Source organism: Geotrypetes seraphini, chromosome 10 (assembly GCF_902459505.1).
Source record: "Geotrypetes seraphini chromosome 10, aGeoSer1.1, whole genome shotgun sequence".
In the NCBI taxonomy this organism is placed as follows: Eukaryota; Metazoa; Chordata; class Amphibia; order Gymnophiona; family Dermophiidae; genus Geotrypetes; species Geotrypetes seraphini.
The window spans coordinates 106,310,343-106,335,648 of NC_047093.1; the positions used below are offsets into that span (position 1 = coordinate 106,310,343).

Here is a 25,306-nt window from a genome sequence, read left to right on the forward strand (position 1 = left end):
CTTGAGACCAGATTGAAACAAATGAAGCAAATATTCCAGAACCGAGGACAACAAAGCAGACAGAGGTTCCACACGATGCGAAGCACACCATGTGACGAAACGAGTCCACTTCTGAGAATAGCACTGCCTCGTAGAAGCCTTCCGAAAAGCCTCAAGGACATCCTGCACCGACCGAGACAACCCAAGAGAAGGGGTCAGGTAGAAAGGAACCAAGCCATCAGATGAAGAGACTGCAGATTGGGATGCAGCAGTGAACCCCGATTCTGAGACAGCAGAGAAGGAAAAACAGGCAGAAGTAGAGGGTCCCGGACACTGAGTTGTAGAAGCAGGGAGAACCACGGCTGCCGAGGCCACCGAGGAGCAATCAGAATCATGTCGGCATGCGCCAACCTGAGATGCACAAGCGTCCTTAAAATCAGAGGGAAAGGTGGAAACACATAAAGGAATCTGCCCTCCCAATCCAAAAGGAACGCATCTGCCTCGAGACGGTTCGGGGAGTACATCCTCGAGCAGAATTGAGGCAACTTGTGATTTAGGGGGAAGGCGAACAGATCGATCTGTGGAGTCCCCCAGTTAACGAACACCTGACGCAGAGTCTGGGAATGGAGAGACCATTCGTGTGGCTGCAGAAGGCGACTCAACTTGTCTGCCAGACAGTTGTGCTCCCCCTGGATATAAACCGCACGAAGAAAGATGTTTTGGCGGAACGCCCAATCCCAAAGACGAAGAGCCTCCTTGCAGAGAGACAGGGAACTTGTGCCCCCCTGCTTGTTGACATAATATATCGCCACCTGGTTTTCTGTGCGCACCAGGACCACCCGGTCCTGAAGCAGATGACAAAAAGCGATCAGGGCAAGGTAAATGGCCCGAAGTTCCAGCAGATTGATGTGACAACGATGATCTGCACTCGACCAAAGGCCCTGAGTCCATAGACCGTCGAGGTGAGCCCCCCAGGCATACGCCGAGGAGTCCGTGGTCAGGATCTTGTGATGCGGAGGCGCGAGAAAGAGCAACCCTCTGGAAAGATTGGAAGAGTTGGTCCACCAACGGAGCGAGCATCTCAAGGAAGGAGTCCCTGCAATGTGCTGGGAAGCGGGATCCCGTCCTGACGCCATTGAGATGCCAAGGTTCACTGAGGAACCTGAAGATGCAGCCTAGCGAACGGCGTGACATGGACGGTGGAGGCCATGTTACCCAGCAGAATTATTATCTGCCTGGCCGAGACCGAATCTCGCAGGGAAACCGACTGGCTCAGCTGAACCAGAGTGGCCTGACGAGGAGGAGGCAGAAAAGATCGTAGAACCGTGTCCAGCACGGCCCCGATGAACTGTAGAGACTAAGTGGGGCACAGCTGAGATTTCGGGAAGTTGACCTCGAACCCCAGACTTTGGAGGAATAAAATAGTCTGACACTGAAATAACTTCCACCCTCGACGGGGCTTTGATCAGCTAGTCGTCGAGGTATGGAAAGACTTGGAGTCCTTGGGACCTGAGGGCTGCAGCCACCACCACGAGACACTTCGTGAAGACTCGAAGCAAGCCCAAACGGGAGAACCCAATATTGAAGATGCAGGTCCCCCACCTGAAACCGAAGGAACCAGCGACAAGCTGGATGCACCGGAACGTGAGTGTATGCTTCCTTCAGATCGAGGGAACACAACCAGTCCCCCTCGTCCATCAAGGGGTACAGGATGGGGAGTGAAAGCATTCGGAAATTCTCCCGAATGAGAAACTTGTCTAGGATAGGCCGGAGGTCCCTGGCCTTTTTGGGGACCAAGAAATAGCGGGAGTAAATCCCCCACACCACCGCTGACAAGGGGGAACCTCCTCTACCACCCGAAGGCGAAGAAGAGCCCGAGCCTCCAGAAGAAGCAACGGAAGCTGCACTCGGTTCGAAGGAGACACGCCGGGAGGACAGTCCGGCGGCAACTCCTGGAAATTTAGAGAATACCCCTCTCTGATCACCGAGAGGACCCAAGCGTCCGAGGTGACGCTTTCCCAGACCGGATAAAAGGCGCGGAGGCGGCCCCCAATAGGGAGAGGAGCGGGACCCAGCGCGGAGGAGGCCAGCCCCCTCCCGGCCAGCCTGTCAAAAGGACGGCGCGGGTTTAGTCGCAGCCGGGGTCTGAGGCTTGGGGGGAGCCCGCTGCTACTGCTGGCGCCGTGGAGAAGGACGCGAAAAAGCAGGCATGGACTTCTGCGGATACCGCCGAGGCGGCAACCGATAGGCCTTGGGAGGATTGGGCTTCGGCTTGGAACGCACCAAGGATGCAAAAGAATGCTCGTGCTCGGAGAGGCATTTCATGGCCGCCTCGATAGAGTCATCGAAGAGTTCATTGCCCAAACAGGGAAGATTGGCCAACCGATCCTGAAGATTAGGGTCCATTTCAACGATTCGGAGCCATGCCAATCATTGCATGGCAACCGCAAAGGCGGAGACCCTCGAGGAAAGCTCGAAAGCATCATAAGCCGCATGAAACATGTGCAGACGAAGCTGCAACAGGGAGTCCACCAGCTGTCGAAACTCTCCACGGCGCGATGCGGGCAAGTCCTCCTGAAAGGCGGGCAACCAGAACCTTGAGATAAGAAGTGAATGTAAAATTATAATTCAAGACCCGGTTAGCCATCATGGAGTTTTTGTAGAGGCGTCTGCCGAACTTATCCATCGTCCTCCCTTTCCGGCCAGGCGGGACAGCCGCGGACACCCTGGGCGGATGAGACTTTTTCAAAGATGATTCCACCATCAAAGACTGGTGGGAAAGTTGAGCCTTCTCAAACCCCGGACAGGGGACCGTCCGGTATCGAGACTCCATCTTGGACGGAATGGCCCGGACCGCATAAGGGGGTCTCCAAATTCCGGAAAAAAGCCTGGCGCAGCACCGGATTCAAAGGGAGCTGTAAGGACTCCTGAGGAGGACAGGGTAGATCCATCTCCTCCAAAAACTCCTTGGTGTACTTGGAGTCCGACTGAAGGTCAAGATGCAGCGCCTTCCCCATGTCCTGGAAGAACCTCGTGAAGGAAGAGGGGCGACCGTCCGACCGGCCCTCCATGGGGGTGGTCGAGCGAGATCAAAGCGCCACTGAAAAAGAGGGAGAAGCCTCCCGAGAGTAGTGAGACGACATATCCATGTCCCCACGACCCGAGCTCCATGACTCTCCGCTAAGAGAATGGGGCGGGGCCGAGGACTGCCAACGCTTCGAGGTCTCCCGAGGGGAGGACCCCGGCGTCCGAGGAACTGAGGCCCGATGGCGCCGGGGAGACACGCCTTGAGAAAAAGAAGGGGACCCTTGCGAGGCCAGGACCTCCCGGCGCGGAGCCCCGGACCGGGAAGGCGACTTGAACAACCGGGGGTTGGACAAAGTCATCTCCAAGACCCGGAGAGCCCCAGCCGTGCGACCACCCGGGGACCGGCCCCACCTCAGGGGGGAGTCCCAGGGCCGCTTCGCCAAGCAGCGAGACGGGATCGAGGCACGCCCCGACCGGCGCTTCGACCTCGGACGCCCCAAAGGCGAGGAACATCTCGAGGGCGGAGGCGAAGAGTCTGAAGAGGAAAGACGCCGAGACCGACGCACCCTGCCCCGAGGGGCCTCGATATGACGCTCAGGCTGGTCCGCCATACGCGAAGTCGAGGCCGGGGTTAAGTGGGCCAAAGCCTAGGAGAGCTTCGAGGAAATCATAGCCCGGAGCATATCCTGGAACACGGACACCGACATCATGTTAGGCATGTCCCGTGCAGCAGTGCATTCCACCTAGGGCGAACTCGAAGATGAGTATTCCCTGGAGGTGGAAGCACGCTTGGAGGCCTTAGAGGGTCTCGTCGAGGCCAGCGGGATAGCACACCTCCATAGACGGTCGGAGACTCCGAGGTTGGCTTCTTCACCGGCACCGACCCTGAAGAAGGAAGAGGGGACTTACCCGGAGCCGAGGACTTCGAGGTTGAGGCCGATCCTTTCGAAGTCGAGGGCAGCTTACTTGGGGCCGAGGTCTTCGAGGCCGATGTCGAGGCCGGGGCCGAGGTCGAGACCGGAGCCGAAACCAGGGCCGGCTCCACCACAAACAGCTCAGCCATGCGGGCCTGACGACGACGCAGGGCACGCGACTGGAAAGTGGCACATCTGGGACAAGAGTCTGTCGGATGATCAGTCCCCAGGCATAGGTTGCACCAGCGGTGCGGGTCGGTTATGGACAGCAGCCGACCGCACTGCGAGCACTTTTGTCCCGGCCAAGACATAAGGAAAAAACAGGCCGCAGCCGGTTCGAGGCCAAGTGGCCACGGCAACCCGGGAGCCCCCGGATGCCGAATCGATGCAATAAACACACGAAAACTCGCGAAACAACAGAGAGAGAAAAGCGCATAGTGACTCCCGCAAGAAAACAAAGAAGCCGCGGTACTAGAAAGGCACTTAGGCACGGAGAGAAAAACAACAGGGCTTTCTGGCTCTGCGGAAAACTAAGAACTGAAGACCATGATGAGGGGATGCTCCCTCTAGTAGAGCAGGAAGGCACACACATGCGTGGTGCAGCACCAGCAAACTTGAAATCTTCAATCAAGTTTGCTTGAAAAGCTGTCCGCATCGGGACTCCGTGGATGACGTCACCCACATGTAGAGAATATGCTGCCTGCTTGTCCTGGGATAAATATTGTTACAGTACCCAATAAATACAGTACTGTATCATTATTCCACCAACATTGTGAATATTAATAGTATATTGTAGTAGTCTTTTCCAAAAACCGCGAATAACAGCTGAAAAGTTATTCGCGGTTTTAATAACAAAAACACTGTCTTTTAAAAAAAAAAACGCAAATAACATATACAATAGTTATTCACGGTTTTTCCATATTCGCGGCTATAGCCGGAACGCATCCACCGTGAATATGGAGGGAGAAGTGTAGTAATTGATTTCCAAACTAATTTCCACTAAGACTCACCCAGATGTTTAGTCAAATCAAACTCCCAAGTTCCCCGAGTCCCTTTAGGAGCCTTACATATAGTTAACTTCCAACGCTTATACCATTGGGCAGCTACACCTTTACAGTTTCATAATGTAGAGCAAAGCAATATACAATACGGTTGCCCCTCCTGTGACTTGATTTGAAGGTAAATTGATTTAATTCAGTGTAAAAGCTGTATCCATCTATAGTATTGGTGTTTAGGATCTTTGTTTTAGAAGTTAGTGCTGGCATGGCAGATTTAATCTATGACATTAATATATTTTATGTAGGGTTGTATTATTTCACAATATGCCTAGGAATGAGAGAGTTTATGTTGAAGTTACTGTGATTACACTAGAATCAGAATTATTTCTGTATGGTGAGTTTTTTTATGGAGAATATTTCTAGCTCTGCACCCACTGTTGTGGAAGGGCCAGGGGGTTCTGTGGATGCAGAACTTGATTGGTTTTACTTGGTAGCAATGCGAAGGTGAGAGGCGCCCCTCCCCCCACCCTCTTCTATGTTCCCTGTCCCCCTGCTGAGCATGTGCACCCCTTTCCTACCACAAGTCTTTTTTAACTTCCCTGATGCGAGCAGTATCACCAACTTACTGCCTGCATCGGCTCTCCCATTGACATCATTTCTTAAGTGCAGGACCTAGAAGTGACGTCAGAGGGCGAGCCGACACTGGCGCAAGCAGCAGGTTGGAGTTGCTGCTCACACCAGCGAAGAGATAGAGGTACGCTGTGGGGGAAGTGAAAGCACACACACGGTGGGGGGAGGAGTGGGAAGGAGCAGGGGGTAGAGAGGAGGAGGGGTGCTGACTCCCAGGGCAGACTGCCCTCCCCCCTCTTACAAGCCACTGGTTTTACTATCTTATGGTGTAGTGTCAGGTGACTGTACGTCTTTGCTTCACCTACCAAGGTAGTGCTGTCACATAGCTGATAGCATGCTTTGGGAAGGGAGTCTTTTTCTCCTGTAATAGGTACAAAACTTTGCTGCCAATCTCACTACACTCACCTGACCCCTCTCCTCAAATCACTTCACTGGCTCCCTATCCGCCTTCACATACAGTGCAAACTCCTATTACTAATCTACAGGGATTCAAGACAAAGTTAGACAAGTTCCTGCTGAACCAGAACGTACGCAGGTAAGGCTAGTATCAGTTAGGGCAGTTAGGGAGAGCTTAGGTGGTCTTGCGGGCCTCCCTAGGCTCCCGGAGGCGCCTTCAATATAGGCGGTGTGCCTGGGGAGCATTTTTTTTAAAAAAACATGCGTCCCGATTGGCTGATTAGACAGCTGTAGGACGCCTACAATCGGGACACACTTTGCAGAATCTGGGCCTAAATCTCCTATTTTATTTTTGAGGCTTCTCCACAGCAGAGTAGAGGACCTCTCTAAGGGTTACTGTAGAGACATGTCACATTAAAAGTCCTAGGCAGATGTCACTATAACATGCTTATATGGTGAGCCCTCCAAAACCTACTATCTTAAATAATAAAATGCTAGCCACGCATGCGCACTTGCCTTGCGTGTTCCCTGATCCCTTTTCTGTCAGGATGTGGCAAGACAAGTGCGCATGCACACTTATTACGTCACTGACGGAGAGCAGCAAATGCAGGAAGCGAAGTGGCCAGATAAACAAACAAAAAAACAACCGAGCGAGCCGGGCCGCTGAGAAAGCGCGGGAGACCTGGCCTGGGCTGCGGACGGGTAAGGAACTGGGGCAGTGAGCCTTCCTTGCGGCTGAAATGGAGCCTGGCCACCCTCCGCGACAGACCACAGGAGTCCGAGTCCTTTTCCGCTCACCCCTCTTCCCGCGGACCTTGGCGATTCAAGCAGCGTGTACACCAGTCTTCACACGCTGCTTCGGGCCCTTCTACTTCCCTGATTTGCTCTGCCGCATCTCTGATGATGTCATCAGGGACGTGCCAGAGTAAATAAGGGCAGTAGAAGGACCCGAAGCAGCGTGTGAAGACTGTTGCACACGCTGCTTGAATCGCCGGGTAGTCAGGTCCGTGGGAAGGGAAGGGGGGGCGTAAGGACTCTGGGGAGAATGGCAGATACTGGCAGGGGGAGCAGGAAGGGGTGCTGATGGACAGTGGGGGGAAATGAAGGGGGGGGAAATGAAGGGAGGCCTATTGCTGGACAGAGGAAGCAGGAAGAGGTGATGATGGACAGGGGGGGGAAAAAGGAAGAGAGGCTTATTGCTTGACAGGGGGAACAGGAAAAGGTGCTGATGGACAGGGGGGGAAAAATGAAGGGAGGCCTACTGCTGGACAGGGGGAGCAGGAAGAGGTGCTGATGGACAGGGGGGGAAATGAAGGGAGGCCTACTGCTGGACAGGGGGAGCACAAAGAGGTGCTGATGGACAGGGGGGGGAATGAAGGGAGGCCTACTGCTGGACAGAGGGAGCAGAAAGAGGTGATGATGGACGGGGGAAAGGAATGGAGGCCTATTATTGGACAGGGGGAGCAGGAAGAGGTGCTGATGGACACGGGGGGGGGAAATGAAGGGAGGCCTACTGCTGGACATGGGGAGCAAGAAGAGGTGCTGATGGACAGGGGGGAAATGAAGGGAGGCCTACTGCTGGACAGAGGGAGCAGGAAGAGGTGATGATGGACCCGGGGGAAAAATGAAGGGAGTCTTACTGCTGGACAGGGGAAGCAGGAAGAGGTGCTGATGGACAGGGGGGAGGTAAAACAAAGGGAGAAGGGCTGCTGCTGGATAAGGGGAGCAGTGAAGGGGTGGCGGTGGACACAGGGGAGGTAAAAATAAGGGAGAATGGACAGGAAAAAGAGGCTAAGGAGACAGAGAGAGAAAGAAATAAAGACAGACACACATATATTCTAGCACCCGTTAATGTAACGGGCTATAAAGCTAGTACCTACATAAAGATAACACCTGCAGGCATAAGGGCTATTGTGGTATATAGGTGGGTACAGTAAGTTTTGGGTGGGTTTTGGAGAGCTCACCATAAAATAAAAGCAAGTTATAATGACATCTTTACTTGGTACTTTTAATATGACATTCTCTGCAGTAATTTTTCTGCTGTGCTCAGGAATGCTCAGCTGTCTTTGAACAGTTTGCTAACAATGCTGACTGCTTGAACATCCAAAAATATTGTTTTTGGGCATTTTTCATGTGGACGTCTTTATATTTGAGAATGGCCAAAAAAGATAAGATGTACAAAGGACCAAAACGTCTACATACAGTAGGTCATTCTAAAAAAAAAAAAAAAAAAAAAAAAAAAAGATAGACATTTTGCTGTTTTGAGAATGGACATTTTCTCTACTGGATTTCTGGATGTCTTTCCCAAGATATCCAAACTCAGACTTAGACATCCTATTGAAAATGCCCCTTCACGTCTGATGACCTGTTGACAGTCATAGATGATTCCTATGCCTGTAACTTCTAGCTTCTTTTCCACCTGTCATCTACCTAGCTGCTGTTGCTGTGGTCATTTGTATTTTCTTACCAGGATTCACTTCTGCACAAAATTTTTCAGTGACAAGAGCAAATAGCAGCAAACGGAAGAACATGGTGCATGAGCAAAAATCAGCCAGAATTTGCCCGTCTGATGTGAATCCTCAGGCAGCAGGTGCACGTCATCTACATTTCTAAAGAATGAGAGAAGAAAATAAACGAGTTCACTATCCAAGGTCATACAGCAGAAGCATTCCCAACACAACCCTTGTCATTTTAAAATGCTAATTCTGCTAATACTTAAATCTATTTTCCCTGATCTAACTGACCAACTCCAATAAATCATAGCACCCTCTTTGAGGCCATCGGAGTACTGTTAAAGAATGCCAAAGCTTTCAATGATTACAAAAGAACTGATTAAAATTTATATAACATTTATATTATCTTGAACTTGCAAGAAACCCATCGAGGGTCTCTTACAACTGTTCTATATTCTCTAGAATGGCAATGGCACAAAGACCAAGCAAGCAATGTGGAAGAGCGGTTAAGAGTAATATTACAAAAATACCACACTGTTAAGCTCATAATAATTATTAGGAGGAAACTGGTTATTTAAAAATAGTTCTTACTCATTCTGGCTAAAAGCTTGCAGAGTGACCCATAGCACATGTACCTTTAGCCAGATAGAGGGTCAGCCAACCTAGACATATACTTTGTGTGGGATCTACATTTTCAAATGGATATCCAAATCAGAATGTCTCAACGGACACCCTTCTCACATGTATTTTTGAAAAGGAAATATGACAAGATTTCTTGTTTGAAAATACATGAGATGGATAACTATAGGCTGGAAACATCAAGCATGAATGTCCATTTTACAAACAGGAATGTGCAAATAACGAATGGGGGAAAACAGGACATGGATTTGTCTGCATGGTAGCATTCTTTGAAAATGGCTACACAGATATCCATGCAGAGCAGAGGGGCAGCCAGGGGCAACTTAGGCAATATGCTGCCTGAGGCGAGGGATGAGCTACCCCTCCCCCCGAGCATCCAAAATAGGGATGGCCAGTTGCCTATGGTAGCAGCTTCTTAGAGGGTAGCAGCTTCAGTACATAAGAACATAAGATTTGCCGCTGCTGCATCAGACCAGTGGTCCATCGTGCCCAGCAGTCCGCTTATGCGGCGGCCCTTAGGTCAAAGACCAGTGCCTTATTTGAGTCTAGCCTTACCTGCGTATGTTCTGTTCCAGTAGGAACTTATCCAACTTTTTCTTGAATCCCTGAAGAGTACTTTCCCCTATAACAGTCTCCAGAAGAGTGTTCTAGTTTTCCACCACTCTCTGTGTGAAGAAGAACTTCTGTACGTTTGTACAGAATCTATACCCTTTTAACTTTAGAGTGCCCTCTACCTTGGAGAGGGTGAACAATCTGTCTTTATCTGCTAAGTCTATTCCCTTCAGTATCTTGAATGTTTCTATCATGTCCCCTCTCAGTCTCCTCTTTTCAATGGAGAAGAGGCCCAGTTTCTCTAATCTCTCGTTGTATGGCAACTCCTTCAGCCCCTTTACTTTAGTTGCTCTTCTCTGGACCCTTTCAAGTAGTACCATGTCCTTCTTCAAGTACGGCGACCAGTGCTGGACGCAGTATTCCAGATGAGGGTGTACCATGGCCCGGTATAGCGGCATGATAACCCTCTCCGATCTGTTCGTGATCCCCTTCTTAATCATTCCTAGCATTCTGTTTGCCCTTTTTGCCGCCGCACATTGCACAGACAGCTTCATCGACTTGTCGACCAGTACCCCCAAGTCTCTTTCCTTGGGGGGGGGGGGGTCTCTCCAAGTACCGCCCCAGACATCTTGTATTCGTGTATAAGATTTTTGTTACCGACATGCATCACCTTACACTTATCCACATTGAACCTCATTTGCCATGTCGCAGCCCATTTCTCGAGCATATTTATGTCACGTTGCAGATCTTCGCAATCCTCCTGCGTCTTCACTACTCTGAATAACTTTGTATTGTCCGCAAATTTAATCACCTCACTCGTCGTACCAATTTCCAGATCGTTTATAAATATGTTGAAGAAGCACCGAACCCTGCGGCCCTCCACTGGTGACACTTTTCCAGTCCGAGTATTGTCCATTTACCCCCACTCTCTGTTTCCTATCCGCCAACCAGTTTTTAATCCACGTGAATATATCACCCTTGATTCCATGGCTCGCAATTTTTCAAAGTAGACCTTAATGCGCAACCTTGTCGAACGCCTTCTGAAAATCTAGATATACAATGTCTGCCCAGTTACTCCTTCGAAGAACTGCAGTAAGTTTGTCAAGCAAGATCTTCCTTTGCTGAAGCTGTGCTGGCTGGTCCTCATCAGTTTGTGTCCATCAAGGTGATCGATGATGCAGTCCTTTATCAGCGCCTCTACCATCTTTCCCGGTACCTAAGTCAGACTCACTGGTCTGTAGTTTCCCGGATCTCCCTTCAAACCATTCTTGAAGATCAGTGTAACATTTGCCACTTTCCAGTCTTCCGGAATCTTTCCTGATTTGATCGACAAATTGGCTATTAGTTGGAGCAGTTCAGCTATAACACCTTTGATGTCCTTGATTACCCTCGGGTGGATGCCATAAGGTCCCAGGGATTTATCATTTTTAAGCTATCAATCTGTCTGCATACCTCTTCTAGACTGACTGTCGTCCCTGCCAGTTTCCCGTCTTCATTTCCTGTGTATAGCCTGTTGGCTTCTGGTATATTGGATTTGGTAAATACAGACACAAAAAATGTGTTCAGTTTGTCAGCAATGGTTTTGTCCTCCTTTAGTACTCCCTTTATACCATGGTCATCTAACAGCCCCACTGCTTCCTTCATGAATCGTTTCCCCTTAATATATTGAAAGAACGGCTTAAAGTTTTTGGCCTCTGGCTATTTTTTCCTAATAGTCTCTTTTGGCCCCTCTTACCGCCTTATGGCACTTGCTTTGATGTTGTTTGTGCTTTTTCCAGTTTTTGTCCATTTTTGTCCTTTTCTATTCCTTAAACGAAGTCTTCTTGTCTCTGATCGCTTTCTTCACTGCTACAGTGAGCCACGCCGGTTCCTTGTTCTTCTTCCTCTTGAAACCCTTGTTGATACGCGGTATATATAGATTTTGCACCTCTGTGACTGTCCTTGAAAAGGGACCATGCTTGCTCTAGCGTATTTACAGTGCTTATCCTCTTCCTAATCTTCTTCCTCACCATGACTCTCATCCCTTCGTAGTTCCCTTTTTGGAAGTTCAGTGCCGTGGCTGTCGTTCTGGATCGATTTTTTGTTCCTGTGTCTAGGTTGAAGTGATCACTGTTTCCCAGCGTCCCTTCTACTTCTATACCTTGTGCCGGTCCTCGTAGTCCATTTAGAATTAAGTCTAGAATTGCATTTCCTCTCGTATTTTCCATGACAAGTTGTTCCAGGAAGCAATCGCCTACAGCATCCAGGAACTTGGTCTCTCTACTGCAGCTGAAGTTGACTAGGTTCCAATCTATCCTCGGATAATTAAAGTCGCCCATGATAACTGTGATGCCTCACTTGCAATCGTGTTTAATTTCGCCAATCATTTCTCCATCAGTCTCTTCGGGCTGCCCTGGGGGTGGGTAGTAGATGCTGATATTCGTATCACAGTAAATGACAGCAGAGCCTCGCACACCACTCCTTTTAGGTCCAGGTCACCCATGTTTAAAGCAATACAATAGATCCTGCCAGACAAACTCAAAGAACCATGTTTCTCACCGCACATATCTTAACCTGCTTTTCTGCAAAAACACAAAGGAGATATATGATGTTCAAACAAAAAGGAGCAAAATGAGAAAGAAAGCAAAAGAAAAGTTCAGTTTAACATTCCATAACAAAATTAATTATATGGGAACTGATAATCTACCTCCCCACAATGTGAAGATCAGAACTACAACATTTCTCCTTGAAAGTCGCCATACAAAAAAAGAAATCTTGATTTTTATGTCATCTGAACAATAGCAATACAAATCTCTCCACTACCAGGCACATTGTGAAAATACAAAACCTGAAAAGCGATGCCATCTTTTGTACTGAATATAGTACAAAGACATCTGCAATTAATATTTTCCAATGTTAACATATGTATTTCAATTAATAAATTCCAAATAAAATACTTTATTCTACCTTTGTTTTCTGGACGATTTCATGTTCTATTATGTTGGTTCTACTTACTTGTCTTTCTTCTGTTTCCAGTGGCTGTTGCCTCTTTTTCAATTCTCCTCTCTCCTCCTGCCTTGTTCCCTCAATATACAGTATCTGTCTCTGACACACTGATTTTTCCTTTTTAGTTTTTTTCTTCTCTTTTTTTTTTTTTTTTTTGCCCCTGTCCACTCATATTTTACCTTACTCCTTTCTACTTTTCACATACCTATCAACTTTCCATCTCCTTCTCTCACCCCGTAGCTCTCCCATTTCCCATCTTGTCCCTTCCCCAACTTCCAATTCCTATTTATCTTACACCTATTTCCCATTTCCATAAGTCTATCCTCTGTAATAGTGATGCCTGATTCAGGGGAAAAAAATTTAGATTCACCCTATTGAATCAATTTTTTTTATTTAATTTGCTTTCATTGACACAGCTTTTTAAATTTAAACATTTTATTTAACCAAGGCAATATCATGTCAAAGATAGGAAAACCCAATCTATAACATGGAGAGGCATAATCAAAAGTGTGCCTAAGTTTGAGGTTGGACATTTTGTGCAAGACATCCACAAACCCAGTAGGAAAAATATCAATTTTCAAAGCTACAAAATGTCTCTTTTATTTATTAATTTTTTAAATATTTATTCATTTTCAAACTTACAACAAGTGTAACAATATGTTCAAACAAATTAACAATAAATATATCACTTAATAATCATCAATGGTATAAATGATATGTTCTTATCTCACACCCTTCCCACCCTTTCCTATCATATAATCAAATACCTTGTACAATTTATAATAATAAAATTACCTCCCTCCCTCCCTCACAATTGAACTTGTAAATTCAAGGGGGGGGAAAAAAATCCTCTAATCAGTGCAATATTTTGTTAATGGCTCCCACACATCTTGAAATTTCTTAAAACACCCTCTCTGTATTGCAATAAATCTTTCCATTTTATATATGTGACATAGAGAATTCCACCAAAAATTATAATTTAGTCTACTCCAGTTCTTCCAGTTATAAGTAATTTGTTGAATGGCAACTCCAGTCATTATAAGTAATAATTTTACTCCCGGCCTCATCTCTATTCTGCTCGTCGACATTTGAGCGCGCCGCAGCAGTGGATTTATTCCAAGCCGCGCAGCCAAGCCCCAGGGATCACGGCCCTTTCAGAAAATGAGCTAGGTATATGTTTTGGTCCTTAGGACGTCTTCCTTTTTTGTCCAATTTCATAATTAAAAACGTACCCACCAACTACCTTGCCTGATCGCAGCAGAAGAATCCCCATCAGCTGAGCAGGTTTCGAGGATTCCTGGTGGCTCAGCTGATCAGGATTACCCTTGCCAGGATCAGCTGAGCCAAGGAGCCCTATACCCCTCCTCCCAACATCCCCGGACAACCCCCGACATCCCCCTAAAATCCCCAACATCTCCCCTGACTTACCGGACCTTTCCCGACATCCCCTGACATCTCCGCCCCATCCCCCAGATCCCACAAACATTCCTGGCCCCACTCCCACATCTCCAGATCCCCCCTGTACCTTCAAATGAGAAAATGGCAGGATGGAAGCTCATTTCCTCATGCCCACAGGAACGTTTGCAACAAATGACGTGGATTCTCCCTCCTTCCCCATTTTTCCCCCTCCACCATTTCTCTCTGACCCCCTTTAATACCCTCTACCATCTCTCCCTGACCTTCATACCTCTCCCTATGCACCCTAGCATTCTTCTAGCTTTCACCGTCACCTTTTCAACCTGTTTGGCCACCTTAAGATCATCACATACAATTTCATCCAAGTCCTGCTCTTCTGTCATGCACATAAGTTCTTCACTCTCTAAACTGTACTGTTCTCTCCGGTTTTTACAGCCCAAATGCATGACCTTGCATTTCTTAGCATTAAATTTTAGCTGCCAAATTTCAGACCATTCTTCAAGCTTCACCAGGTCTTTCTGCATGTTATTCATACCATCCAGTGTGTCTACTCTATTGCAGATTTTGGTATCATCTGCAAAGAGGCAAATCTTACCCGACAATCCTTCAGCAATATCATTTATAAAAATGTTAAAAAGAACAGGCCCAAGAACAGAACCTTGAGGCACACCACTGATAACATCCCTTTCCTCAGAGTGATATCCATTGATCATTACCCTCTGTAGCCTTCCACTCAATCAGTTCTTGACCCAGCCTGTCACTTTGGGACCCATCCTGAGTGCACTCAGTTTATTTATTAAACGTCTGTGTAGAACACTGTCGAAGGCTTTGCTAAAATCTAAATACACCACATCTAGCACACTCCCTCTATCCAATTCTCTGGTCACCCAATCAAAGAAACTGATCAGATTTCTTTGGTGGGAAGAAGGTTTTTTCTAAGAAATTCAAACAGTATTTATTAGCAGGCTCATAATCAACTAACAAAGATGTCCAAAACGCATCATTAATTGGCACTTGGATGTCCTAATCACCATGACATCCAAGTGCCGATAATCAAGACTGCCTTTCTGGACATCTAGCGAGATGTCCACCAGGGCATGGTGGAGGTGTGCTATGGGCATACCTAAGTGCGGGTTAGACATGGACATCTTGCTGCGATGATCAAATGTTTTGTAAGACATCCTGGACAGAACTTAGACGTTTGGAACTAGACCTGTTTTAGAAATGTCTAAGTACCATAAAGGTGCCCACACTGACCAGGTGACCACTGCATGCATCAAGGTAAGACATCCCCCCATTCCCCAATGCTCACTGACCCCCTTCCACCACACAGAGAGATAAATCAGTACTCTTCGGATCTATCTGCCAACAGACGCCAACATCCGGAAATACATACATGTCTGAGCCCGCAAGCAGACTTATTGAAAACTGACAGGACAGGCCTTCAAGACTCATATGCCTTTCTACTAGAAAGAAGATTATTGAGGTAAAAACCTATTCTTCCCTTCTAGTGCAAAAAGCATATGAGTCTTGAATCAGTGGGACTTCTGGGAGGCTGCTGCAGGGGCGCAATAGAGGTCTGAGCTCTTCTGAAGCCTCCAAACCTCTGCCGAGATCCATGAAATGATCTATGGGTAGAGGACCCAACTGAGGATTGACGAGATCATCAAGAACCCCAAAAGGAACTATGATCTGAAACCCCCCCCCCCCGGGGCCTGCAGTCTGCTATCTGGCAAGGACTTCAGGTGATGATCTTCCACACTGGTCATAGGAATCCAGTCCTTTTCTAAAGAGAATTTGGCCCTTGCTCAAAAATTAATGGAAGGACTGGTTAACATCGATCTCATGCAATACTTAGAGAAGTTCAGCATTCTTCAGGATTCACAGTCTGGCTTCTGTACAAATTACAGTACCGAAACAGTTTTCGTTTCCATGACTGATCACCTTTCCCTTTGTTTTCCTGGGGAAAAAGCGCACTGGTACTGCAATTCGACTTGAGCAGTACCTTTGACCTTGTCGATCATGACATTTTGCTCAGCTGCCTTGATTCAATCGGCATTTCTGGACAGGTACTAAATTGGTTTACAGATTTCCTAAAACATTGTATCTACCAGGTTTACAGTAAAGGAACTTTCTCAAAGAGTCCAGAGAAGAGCGCCAAAAATGGTTAGGGGACTGGAGGAGTTGCCTCTTCTCCCTTGAAAACAGGAGGCTGAGAGGGGACATGATCGAAACATTCAAGATATTGAAGGGAATTGACTTTGTAGAGAAAGAGAGACCGGATGCGGACTGGAATGTTCCGTCTGCGGAATCGGAAAGAAGTAGGGAGATTGTGGATGCCTTTCAAGAGGCTCTGCTCAGACAAATGGTGAAGGAACCCACAAGGGAAAAAGCGATATTGGATCTGGTCCTCACAAATGGAGAGAGTATCTCTAATGTTCGAGTGGGTGCTCACCTGGGTAGTAGCGATCATCAAACGGTTTGGTTTGATATAACGGCTAAAGTGGAGAGCGGCCGCACGATACTTAAAGTCCTAGATTTCAAACGTATGGACTTTAATGCAATGGGAAAGTACCTGAAGAAAGAGCTGTTAGGATGGGAGGACATAAGAGAAGTGGAAAGACAGTGGTCTAAGCTGAAAGGAGCGATAAAAATGGCTACGGACCTTTATGTGAAGAAAATCAATAAAAACAAGAGAAAAAGGAAGCCGATATGGTTCTCCAACCTAGTGGCTGAGAAAATAAAGGCGAAAGAGTTGGCGTTCATGAAATATAAAAAAACCCAAGAAGAGGAGAGCAGAAAGGACTACAGGGTGAAACTGAAAGAAGCCAAGAGAGAGATACGTTTGGCGAAGGCACAGGCGGAAGAACAAATGGCTAAAAATGTAAAAAAGGGAGATAAAAATTTTTTCAGATATATTAGTGAAAGGAGGAAGATAAAAAATGGAATTGCTAGGCTAAAAGATGCTGGGAACAAATATGTGGAGAGTGATGAGGAGAAAGCAAATATGCTAAACAAATACTTCTGTTCTGTGTTCACAGAAGAAAATCCTGGAGAAGGACCGAGATTGTCTGGCAAAGTTACACAAGAAAATGGAGTAGATTCTGCGCCGTTCACGGAGGAGGGTGTTTATGAGCAACTTGAAAAACTGAAGGTGGACAAAGCGATGGGACCAGACGGGATCCATCCCAGGATACTAAGGAAGCTCAGAGAGGTTCTGGCGAGTCCTATTAAAGACTTGTTCAACAAATCTCTGGAGACGGGAGTGATTCCTGGGGATTGGAGGAGAGCGGATGTGGTCCCTATTCATAAAAGTGGTCACAGGGATGAAGCAGGAAACTACAGGCCAGTGAGCCTCACTTCAGTTGTTGGAAAAATAATGGAAGTGTTGCTGAAAGAAAGGATAGTGTATTTCCTTGAATCTAATGGGTTACAGGATCCGAGGCAACATGGCTTTACAAAAGGTAAATCGTGCCAAACGAACCTGATTGAATTTTTTGATTGGGTGACCAGAGAGCTGGATCGAGGACATATGCTAGATGTAATTTACTTGGATTTCAGCAAAGCCTTTGATACAGTTCCTCACAAGAGGCTGTTGAACAAACTTGAAGGGCTGAAGTTAGGACCCAAAGTGGTGAACTGGGTCAGAAACTGGCTGTCGGACAGACGCCAGAGGGTGGTGGTTAATGGAAGTCGCTCGAAGGAAGGAAAGGTGACTAGTGGAGTCCCTCAGGGTTCGGTGCTGGGGCCAATCCTGTTCAATATGTATGTAAGTGACATTGCTGAAGGGTTAGAAGGAAAAGTGTGCCTTTTTGCAGATGATACCAAGATTTGTAACAGAGTAGACACCGAAGAGGGAGTGGAAAATATGAAAAAGGATCTGCAAAAGTTAGAGGAATGGTCTAATGCCTGGCAACTAAAATTCAATGCAAAGAAATGCAGAGTAATGCATTTGGGGATTAATAATAGGAAGGAACCGTATATGCTGGGAGGAGAGAAGCTGATATGCACGGACGGGGAGAGGGACCTTAGGGTGATAGTGTCCGAAGATCTAAAGGCGAAAAAACAGTGTGACAAGGCAGTGGCTGCTGCCAGAAGGATTCTGGGCTGTATAAAGAGAGGCGTAGTCAGTAGAAGGAAGAAGGTGTTGATGCCCCTGTACAGGTCATTGGTGAGGCCCCACTTGGAGAATTGTGTTCAGTTTTGGAGACCGTATCTGGCGAAAGATGTAAGAAGACTTGAGGCGGTCCAGAGGAGGGCGACGAAAATGATAGGAGGCTTGCGCCAGAAGACGTATGAGGAGAGACTGGAAGCCCTGAATATGTATACCCTAGAGGAAAGGAGAGACAGGGGAGATATGATTCAGACGTTCAAATACTTAAAGGGTATTAACGTAGAACAAAATCTTTTCCAGAGAAAGGAAAATGGTAAAACCAGAGGACATAATTTGAGGTTGAGGGGTGGTAGATTCAGGGGCAATGTTAGGAAATTCTACTTTACGGAGAGGGTGGTGGATGCCTGGAATGCGCTCCCAAGAGAGGTGGTGGAGAGTAAAACTGTGACTGAGTTCAAAGAAGCATGGGATGAACACAGAAGATTTAGAATCAGAAAATAATATTAAAGATTGAACTAGGCCAGTTACTGGGCAGACTTGTACGGTCTGTGTCTGTGTATGGCCGTTTGGAGGAGGATGGGCAGGGGAGGGCTTCAATGGCTGGGAGGGTGTAGATGGGCTGGAGTAAGTCTTAACAGAGATTTCGGCAGTTGGAACCCAAGCACAGTACCAGGTAAAGCTTTGGATTCTCGCCCAGAAATAGCTAAGAAGAAAAAAAAAAAAATTTAAATTGAATCAGGTTGGGCAGACTGGATGGACCATTCGGGTCTTTATCTGCCGTCATCTACTATGTTACTATGTTCACCCTCTCCAATGTGGAAAGAACGAGAGAACATTTTCTAAGGTTAAAAGGGGATAGATTCCGTACAAACATAAGGAAGTTCTTCAACCAGAGAGAGGTAGAAATCTGGAACGCTCTTCAGGAGGCTGTTATAGGGGAAAGCACCCTTCAGGGATTCAAGAAAAGGTTAGATAAGTTCTTGCTGAACCAGAACATACGCAGGTAAGGCTAGACTCAAATAGGGCACTGGTCTTAAGGGCCGCTGTGCGAGTGGACTGCTGGGCACGATGGACCACTGATCTGACCCTGCAGCTGCAATTCTTATGTTCTTAATCCCTGCAGAGTGTCATAGGGCTCCCTACTCTCCCCTTCACTTTTCAATATCTACATGGCATCGTTGGGAAATATGTTATCTGACTTAAAACTAAAATCGTACATATACGTGGATGACATTACAATTATCATTCCCATAACCTCACTGATTCAAGAGATGGAACAATTCATCTCATTTGTCCTCACCAAATTAGAACAATGGACTACAAAATTCAAATTAAAACTAAATCCGGAAAAAACTAAAATTTTTCTGGCAAGTCCTAATAACAAGATCACGAATACCTCTCTGAGACTAAATGGGTCAGATTACCCAATTAACCCTACAATCAAAATCCTTGGTATCATCTTGGACCGAAGCTTGATTTTTAAAGACCACACTAACACTCAGGTTAAAAAATGTTTTTTCACTCTATAGAAACTCTGTACCATTAAACATTATTTTGATTTCTTCTCTTTTCTTCTCTGATCTTAAGTACCTTAGACTACTGCAATATTATATACTTGGGATCTTTCAAGAAAACCATCAAACAACTGAAAATTGTTCAAAACGCTGCAGTTTGTCTCATGTATAGCCTCAAGAAATCGGATCTTGTAAGCCCGTATTACAAAAAACTACACTGGCTGCTTGTGGCACTCCTTGCCCGCTGTCTGTGTGTCTGTGTGTCTTTCTGTCTCTTTCTCTCTCTCCCTTTGGCCGCTGTCTGTGTGTCTTTCTGTCTCTTTCTCTCTCTCTCGTTGGCCGCTGTCTGTGTGTCTTTCTGTCTCTTTCTCTCTCTCTCCTTGGCCGCTGTCTGTCTGTCTTTCTCTCTCTCTCCTTGGCCGCTGTCTGTGTGTCTTTCTGTCTCTTTCTCTCTCGTTGGCCGCTATCTGTCTGTCTGTCTTTCTGTCTCTCTCTCTCTCCTTGGCCGCTGTCTGTGTGTCTTTCTGTCTCTCTCTCTCTCTCTCCTTGGCCGCTGTCTGTGTGTCATAAGAACATAAGAACATAAGCAGTGCCTCCGCCGGGTCAGACCATAGGTCCATCCCGCCCAGCAGTCCGCTCCCGCGGCAGCCCGAACAGGTCACGGCCTGTCTGAGTCACCAGAAGGGGCCCCCTTGCCACCTTGGTTTCCCATTGAGTCCTATCTTCCCATCGAAGTCCTAACCCTCCGGTCTTGCACATGCACGACCTGGTTGGATTTCTATACTTATTACCTGGTTAGCTTTCTATACCTGTGTTACATCCCAGAACCTCTCTCAGTATCCCACGATCCCCCTATCCCTCAGGAATCCGTCCAATCCCTGTTTGAATCCTTGTACCGTACTCTGCCTGATCACTTCCTCCGGTAGCGCATTCCAAGTGTCCACGACCCTTTGGGTGAAAAAAAACTTCCTTGCATTTGTTCTGAACCTATCTCCCTTCAGTTTCTCCGAATGCCCCCTCGGCATGTCTTTCTGTCTCTTTCTTTTTCTCTCGTTGGCCGCTATCTATCTGTCTGTCTTTCTGTCTCTCTCTCCTTGGCCGCTGTCTGTCTGTCTTTCTATCTCTCTCTCTCTTTGGCCGCTGTCTGTCTGTCTTCTTTTCTCTCTCTCGTTGGCCGCTGTCTGTCTGTCTTTCCCTCTCTCTCTCTCTCCTTGGCCGCTGTCTGTGTGTCTTTCTGTCTCTTTCCCTCCCTCCCGTTCCCCGCCTGCGCCCCGCTCCCCTTCCTTTGGCCGCCCGCCCACCCCACCTCCTCTGTGGCAGTCCCACCAGCCTCCAACAAATCTTCATCCTCGACCCGCCCAACAAACTGAAATTCACCCAAAGGTGAGAGTGGAGGCAGAGGAGAAGGCCGTGCGACCAGGGAGCGGCAGTGGTTGTGGCCTTCCCTCCCCTAGCTCCGTAGCCACCGCCTCCTTCTCTCCCCGATATCAGCTCAGAACGTGCGCACGCGCCGCACACACTCCCAATGTGCGCACACGCCGAACACACATGCGCCGCACTCTCCAACATTTCTCTGCCGGTCATGGAGCTATGGACGCACGGAGCCACAAAGACTGAAGTGCGCATGTGCGCTAAGAGTATTATTATATAGGATGCACTTTCTTATCAAACTTTCAGGAAATCAATCAAAACTTATCTCTTTGATAAATTTCTCTGACCCCAATCCTGCCTTGATGTACTGTAAGACTACTTCCAGACAAATTTGACCAATCTTAACATAGTAATGTAACTTCGAAAAGCTTGCTGTTATATCGCTGTTTGTATACAGTCTCTTCTTCTGTAAACCGCTTTGAACTGTTTGTGGTATAGTGGTATATAAAAATAAAGTTATTATTATTATTATCTCCCATCCATTGTCTGATCCAGAGCATTCTACGGGCTGTTGAAGAATTCTGGGATTTCCAGGTGTATGACAAGTGACATGAAAGCTGAGTTATTGGATTAGTAGACAGCAATAAGGAATAAAAATTAGGTTCCATATATTTCAAATTTAGGGTATATGAAATGAGGTTGTAGGGAAGGTACATGAGACATTGTAATCAACAATTCATATTTTTTTAAAATATACTTTCAAACCTACATTCAAGTTTGTGTTAAAAAGTTTAGAGATTATTTTGTAGCTTGGATATGGAAAAATAAAAAATAATCAGAACCTATTGTTCAGTTACAGCTGCAAAGGATATGGAAAATTCTAAACCACCACCCCCGCATGTAATGCAATTTCTTCTCACAGTATTTTGTAAGATATGAAAAGCTTTAAATGAAAAACCTAATGTGCTCATAAATAGTTCACAGGGTGAAGACTTTTCACCAGTGGTGCATAGCATATTCAAATCATCGCACATGAACTTTTTACCAGTACGCTTTATATGAAAAAAAGTGGAAAAAATCTCACTTATCTTGACCCCGGCTTTAACATGAGCCATGTTATGCATTTGCTGCCTCAGAAAGTTGAGCAAGAGTTTTATCCACAGTGACTGTGAAAAACCAACAGCTTAAAAAATCAGCATATAACTTGTACTCACAAACTAGCAAAATCTGAAAAATAAACGTGTTAATTGTTTATAGTTTATACATTAAGACCACAGCAAACTGGACAGTACCTCAATCCTTCGATGAATGAAAAGATGCCCCGCAAAACTAGCACCACAAGGAGGCTTAAGATGCTAACAGTGGGGAAGGCCCGCCATTTTGTAAGAGCAGGGTAGGTGTCCCTCCAGTCGAACTTCCTGAATAAGGTAGGGAGGGGTGGGGGTGGGGGGTGTAGCTGAGGGCACAGAGGGAATTGTTGGAGGAACTGGGCGATGGCGGTAGGGAGTGGACATCCCTCCTGCTGCAGGGGGGGGAGGTATTAAGAGTCGGGGGATTCCAGCATCCGGAATCCAGTCCCTCTATAACAGTCTTGCCACAAAAAAAACACACGGATATTCACCAACAAACCTCCAGACCCCTGGTTTACCAATGACTTTCGATCCTTAAAGAGAGTACTAAGGAAAGAAGAGAGAAAATGGGTCAAGCATCCAAACGAGGAGACAAAGGCACACTGGAAAAGTCTGTCAGTCACCTATAAATCCACCATCCTAGAAGCAAACAGAGACAACTACTCACAACTCCTACAAAGAGTTCCTAACCAATCCAGACACCTGTTCGCCCTGACGAACCATCTCTTCTCCACTGCCCAAGGAAATGGGCACAACAACCCCATAGACCTAGACAGTGAAGCTCTCTCCGACTTCTTCCAGGCCAAAATTGACAACATCTGCAATAAACTCGACACCACCATCAGCAACAGCCCCCCCAACCCGCACACCCCTTACACAATCCTAAAATCCCAGTATCTGGATCTCTATCCCAACTGTACCTGGACACATATAATGAGCTCCTTGAAACATTGAAAGAGCTCTGACCCTCTAACACAATCCTTGACCCTTGCCCATCCAGTCTCATTCTATCCGCCAAAGATGCCTTGGCAGAATCCATACTCCCTATCAACTGGAAAAGTTCCATTCAGCTGGAAATCTGCAATTATCAAGTTCACCCTCGACCAGTCTCCAACCTCCAATTCATCTCCAAACTCTTGGAACAAATAGTGCTTCACCAATTACAACCATTCATAGAAGAACAAGGAGCCCTATACCCATTTCAATCCGGCTTCTGAGCAGGTCACATCATGGAGGCAGTTCTCCTAGACATCATTGACGACAGCTGGCCAATGTTTGACAAAGGCAGCAATGCCCTACTAGTACTACTAGACCTAAGTGCTGCCTTTGACATCATTGATCATCAGCTCCTACTGCGCAGACTCACTGACTTTGGAATCAAGAACTTCACCCTTCAATGGTTTGCTTCCGTCCTGCATCAGAGAACACATACAGTGCTACTAGGCCCATATAAATCAGAACAAAAACCTATCAAATATAGGAGTCCTCCAGGGTGCCCTGCTGTCCCCACACTTATTCAACCTTTACTACAGACCAGCCATTGATATTGCCCAGAATTATAACATCAAAGTCCACTCCTATTCTAATAACATAACTCCTATGCTAATAACATACAGCTACTCCTCCCATTAGGTAAAAATCGATCTGTCCAACTCACCAACCTTCAACATTGCCTTTCTGACATGAAAAATTAGATGACAAATAACAAACTACAACTGAATGCCTCAAAGACAGAACTCCTTTGGATTAGAAAGAAAAACACCTGCTTCACCTGTCCCAACACTATCATGGAAATCCATCTCCTTAACAGCAAAAGACCAGGTGTGCACCCTTGGAGTTCTACTGGATGGCCACCTATCCCTCTTCATCCACATCTCGAAGGTGGTCTCCACCTCTTCTACTATTTGCATCAACTGAGAAGGATCAAACCCTATATCTCTAAACCTGACCTGGCCCAGCTCCTACATACTCTCCAGGATGAACTACTGTAACTCCATGTTTAATGGTGTGACCACAAAGAACTCAAACAACTCCAGCAGGTTCAAAACTCAGCGATCCACCTCCCTTACAATCTCAGTTACCATGATCCCATCTTCCCAGCTTTCCAGGCAGAACACTGACTACCTGCCAACAAATGCTGCATATTCAAGGCCTTTGAAATAGCTTACAAAAGATTCTACATCACCACCCCAGCCTACCATCCCAGCTACATCAGTATACCCCTACCCGCCCCCTCCGCTCTGAAACAGAGAGTCAGTTATGCATCTCCTGTGAAAGATCTCTCCAGATGGAAACCACACATAAACGCTCCTACAACCAGTTTGTCCCTCGACTATGGAGCAAACTACCTGCACAGATCAGATCACAGAACTCACTGGTGACCTTCCAAAGAGTAGTGAAGACCTTTCTCTTCAACTAATGACCACCAGCAGACAGTCTCTGAACTGTTTGTGGTAGTATGGTATATAAAAATAAAGTTATTATTATTATTACCGTATTATTATTAAATATACTCCTTCCAATGAACACTTGTTATGCAACCAGTCATGTCCTTTATTAATGGTAAACATCTCTTGGTAATTTCCGATGCATGTTTCTTTGCAACCAGTCATGTTCTTAAGCAACCAAGAATGTCTAATATGTTCAAATATGTTTTATTAAATTTCCAACAAAGTGCTAGAAAAATATACAGAAATGTACATCAAAATCTCCATGTGCACAACCATTCCCTCCCCCCTAATCCCCCCCACACCCATAGTGAAAAAAGTCCAGTAACATATCAGATCTCAGGAAGCATGCGATCATCTTCACATGTTCAATAATCTACTTCAAGCATGAGGAGTAAGGTCTATCCAGAAACGTTCCCAAGTCTGACAGAAGCGGTGGCCTGGACCATGGTCCAGATCCCCAAACTGTCTCCTCTCCAAAGTGACGTGTATGATCATCAAGGACCTCCATTGAGTATAAGAGGGCGGGTCCCGGGACAACCAGTTAGTCAATATAGCTTTTTTCCCCAGCAGCAACACTCTGGTCACAAAGGCTGTCATCCCTTTAGGTTTTGGCAGTGCTATGTTATAATAGCCAAATAGTGCTCTTGGCATAGGAGACCATCGCCTACCCCAGATGGTTGTGGTATATTGTCCAAGTCTATGCCAGAATTGCAGAATATGGGGGCAAGTCCAGAGCAT

General features: G+C 46.5%; 1 protein-coding gene across 1 annotated transcript in view; it reads right to left on the reverse strand.

Moving 5' to 3' along the window:
- LOC117367913 (discoidin domain-containing receptor 2-like) overlaps positions 1–25,306 on the reverse strand; it is a 235,372-nt gene that overhangs the window by 151,521 nt on the left and 58,545 nt on the right. Inside the window, exon 2 of the mRNA XM_033961001.1 lies at positions 8,412–8,553. Within this exon, the coding sequence (XP_033816892.1) occupies positions 8,412–8,475 (64 nt within the window). The 5' untranslated portion in view covers positions 8,476–8,553. The remainder of the gene's footprint in view (positions 1–8,411; positions 8,554–25,306) is intronic.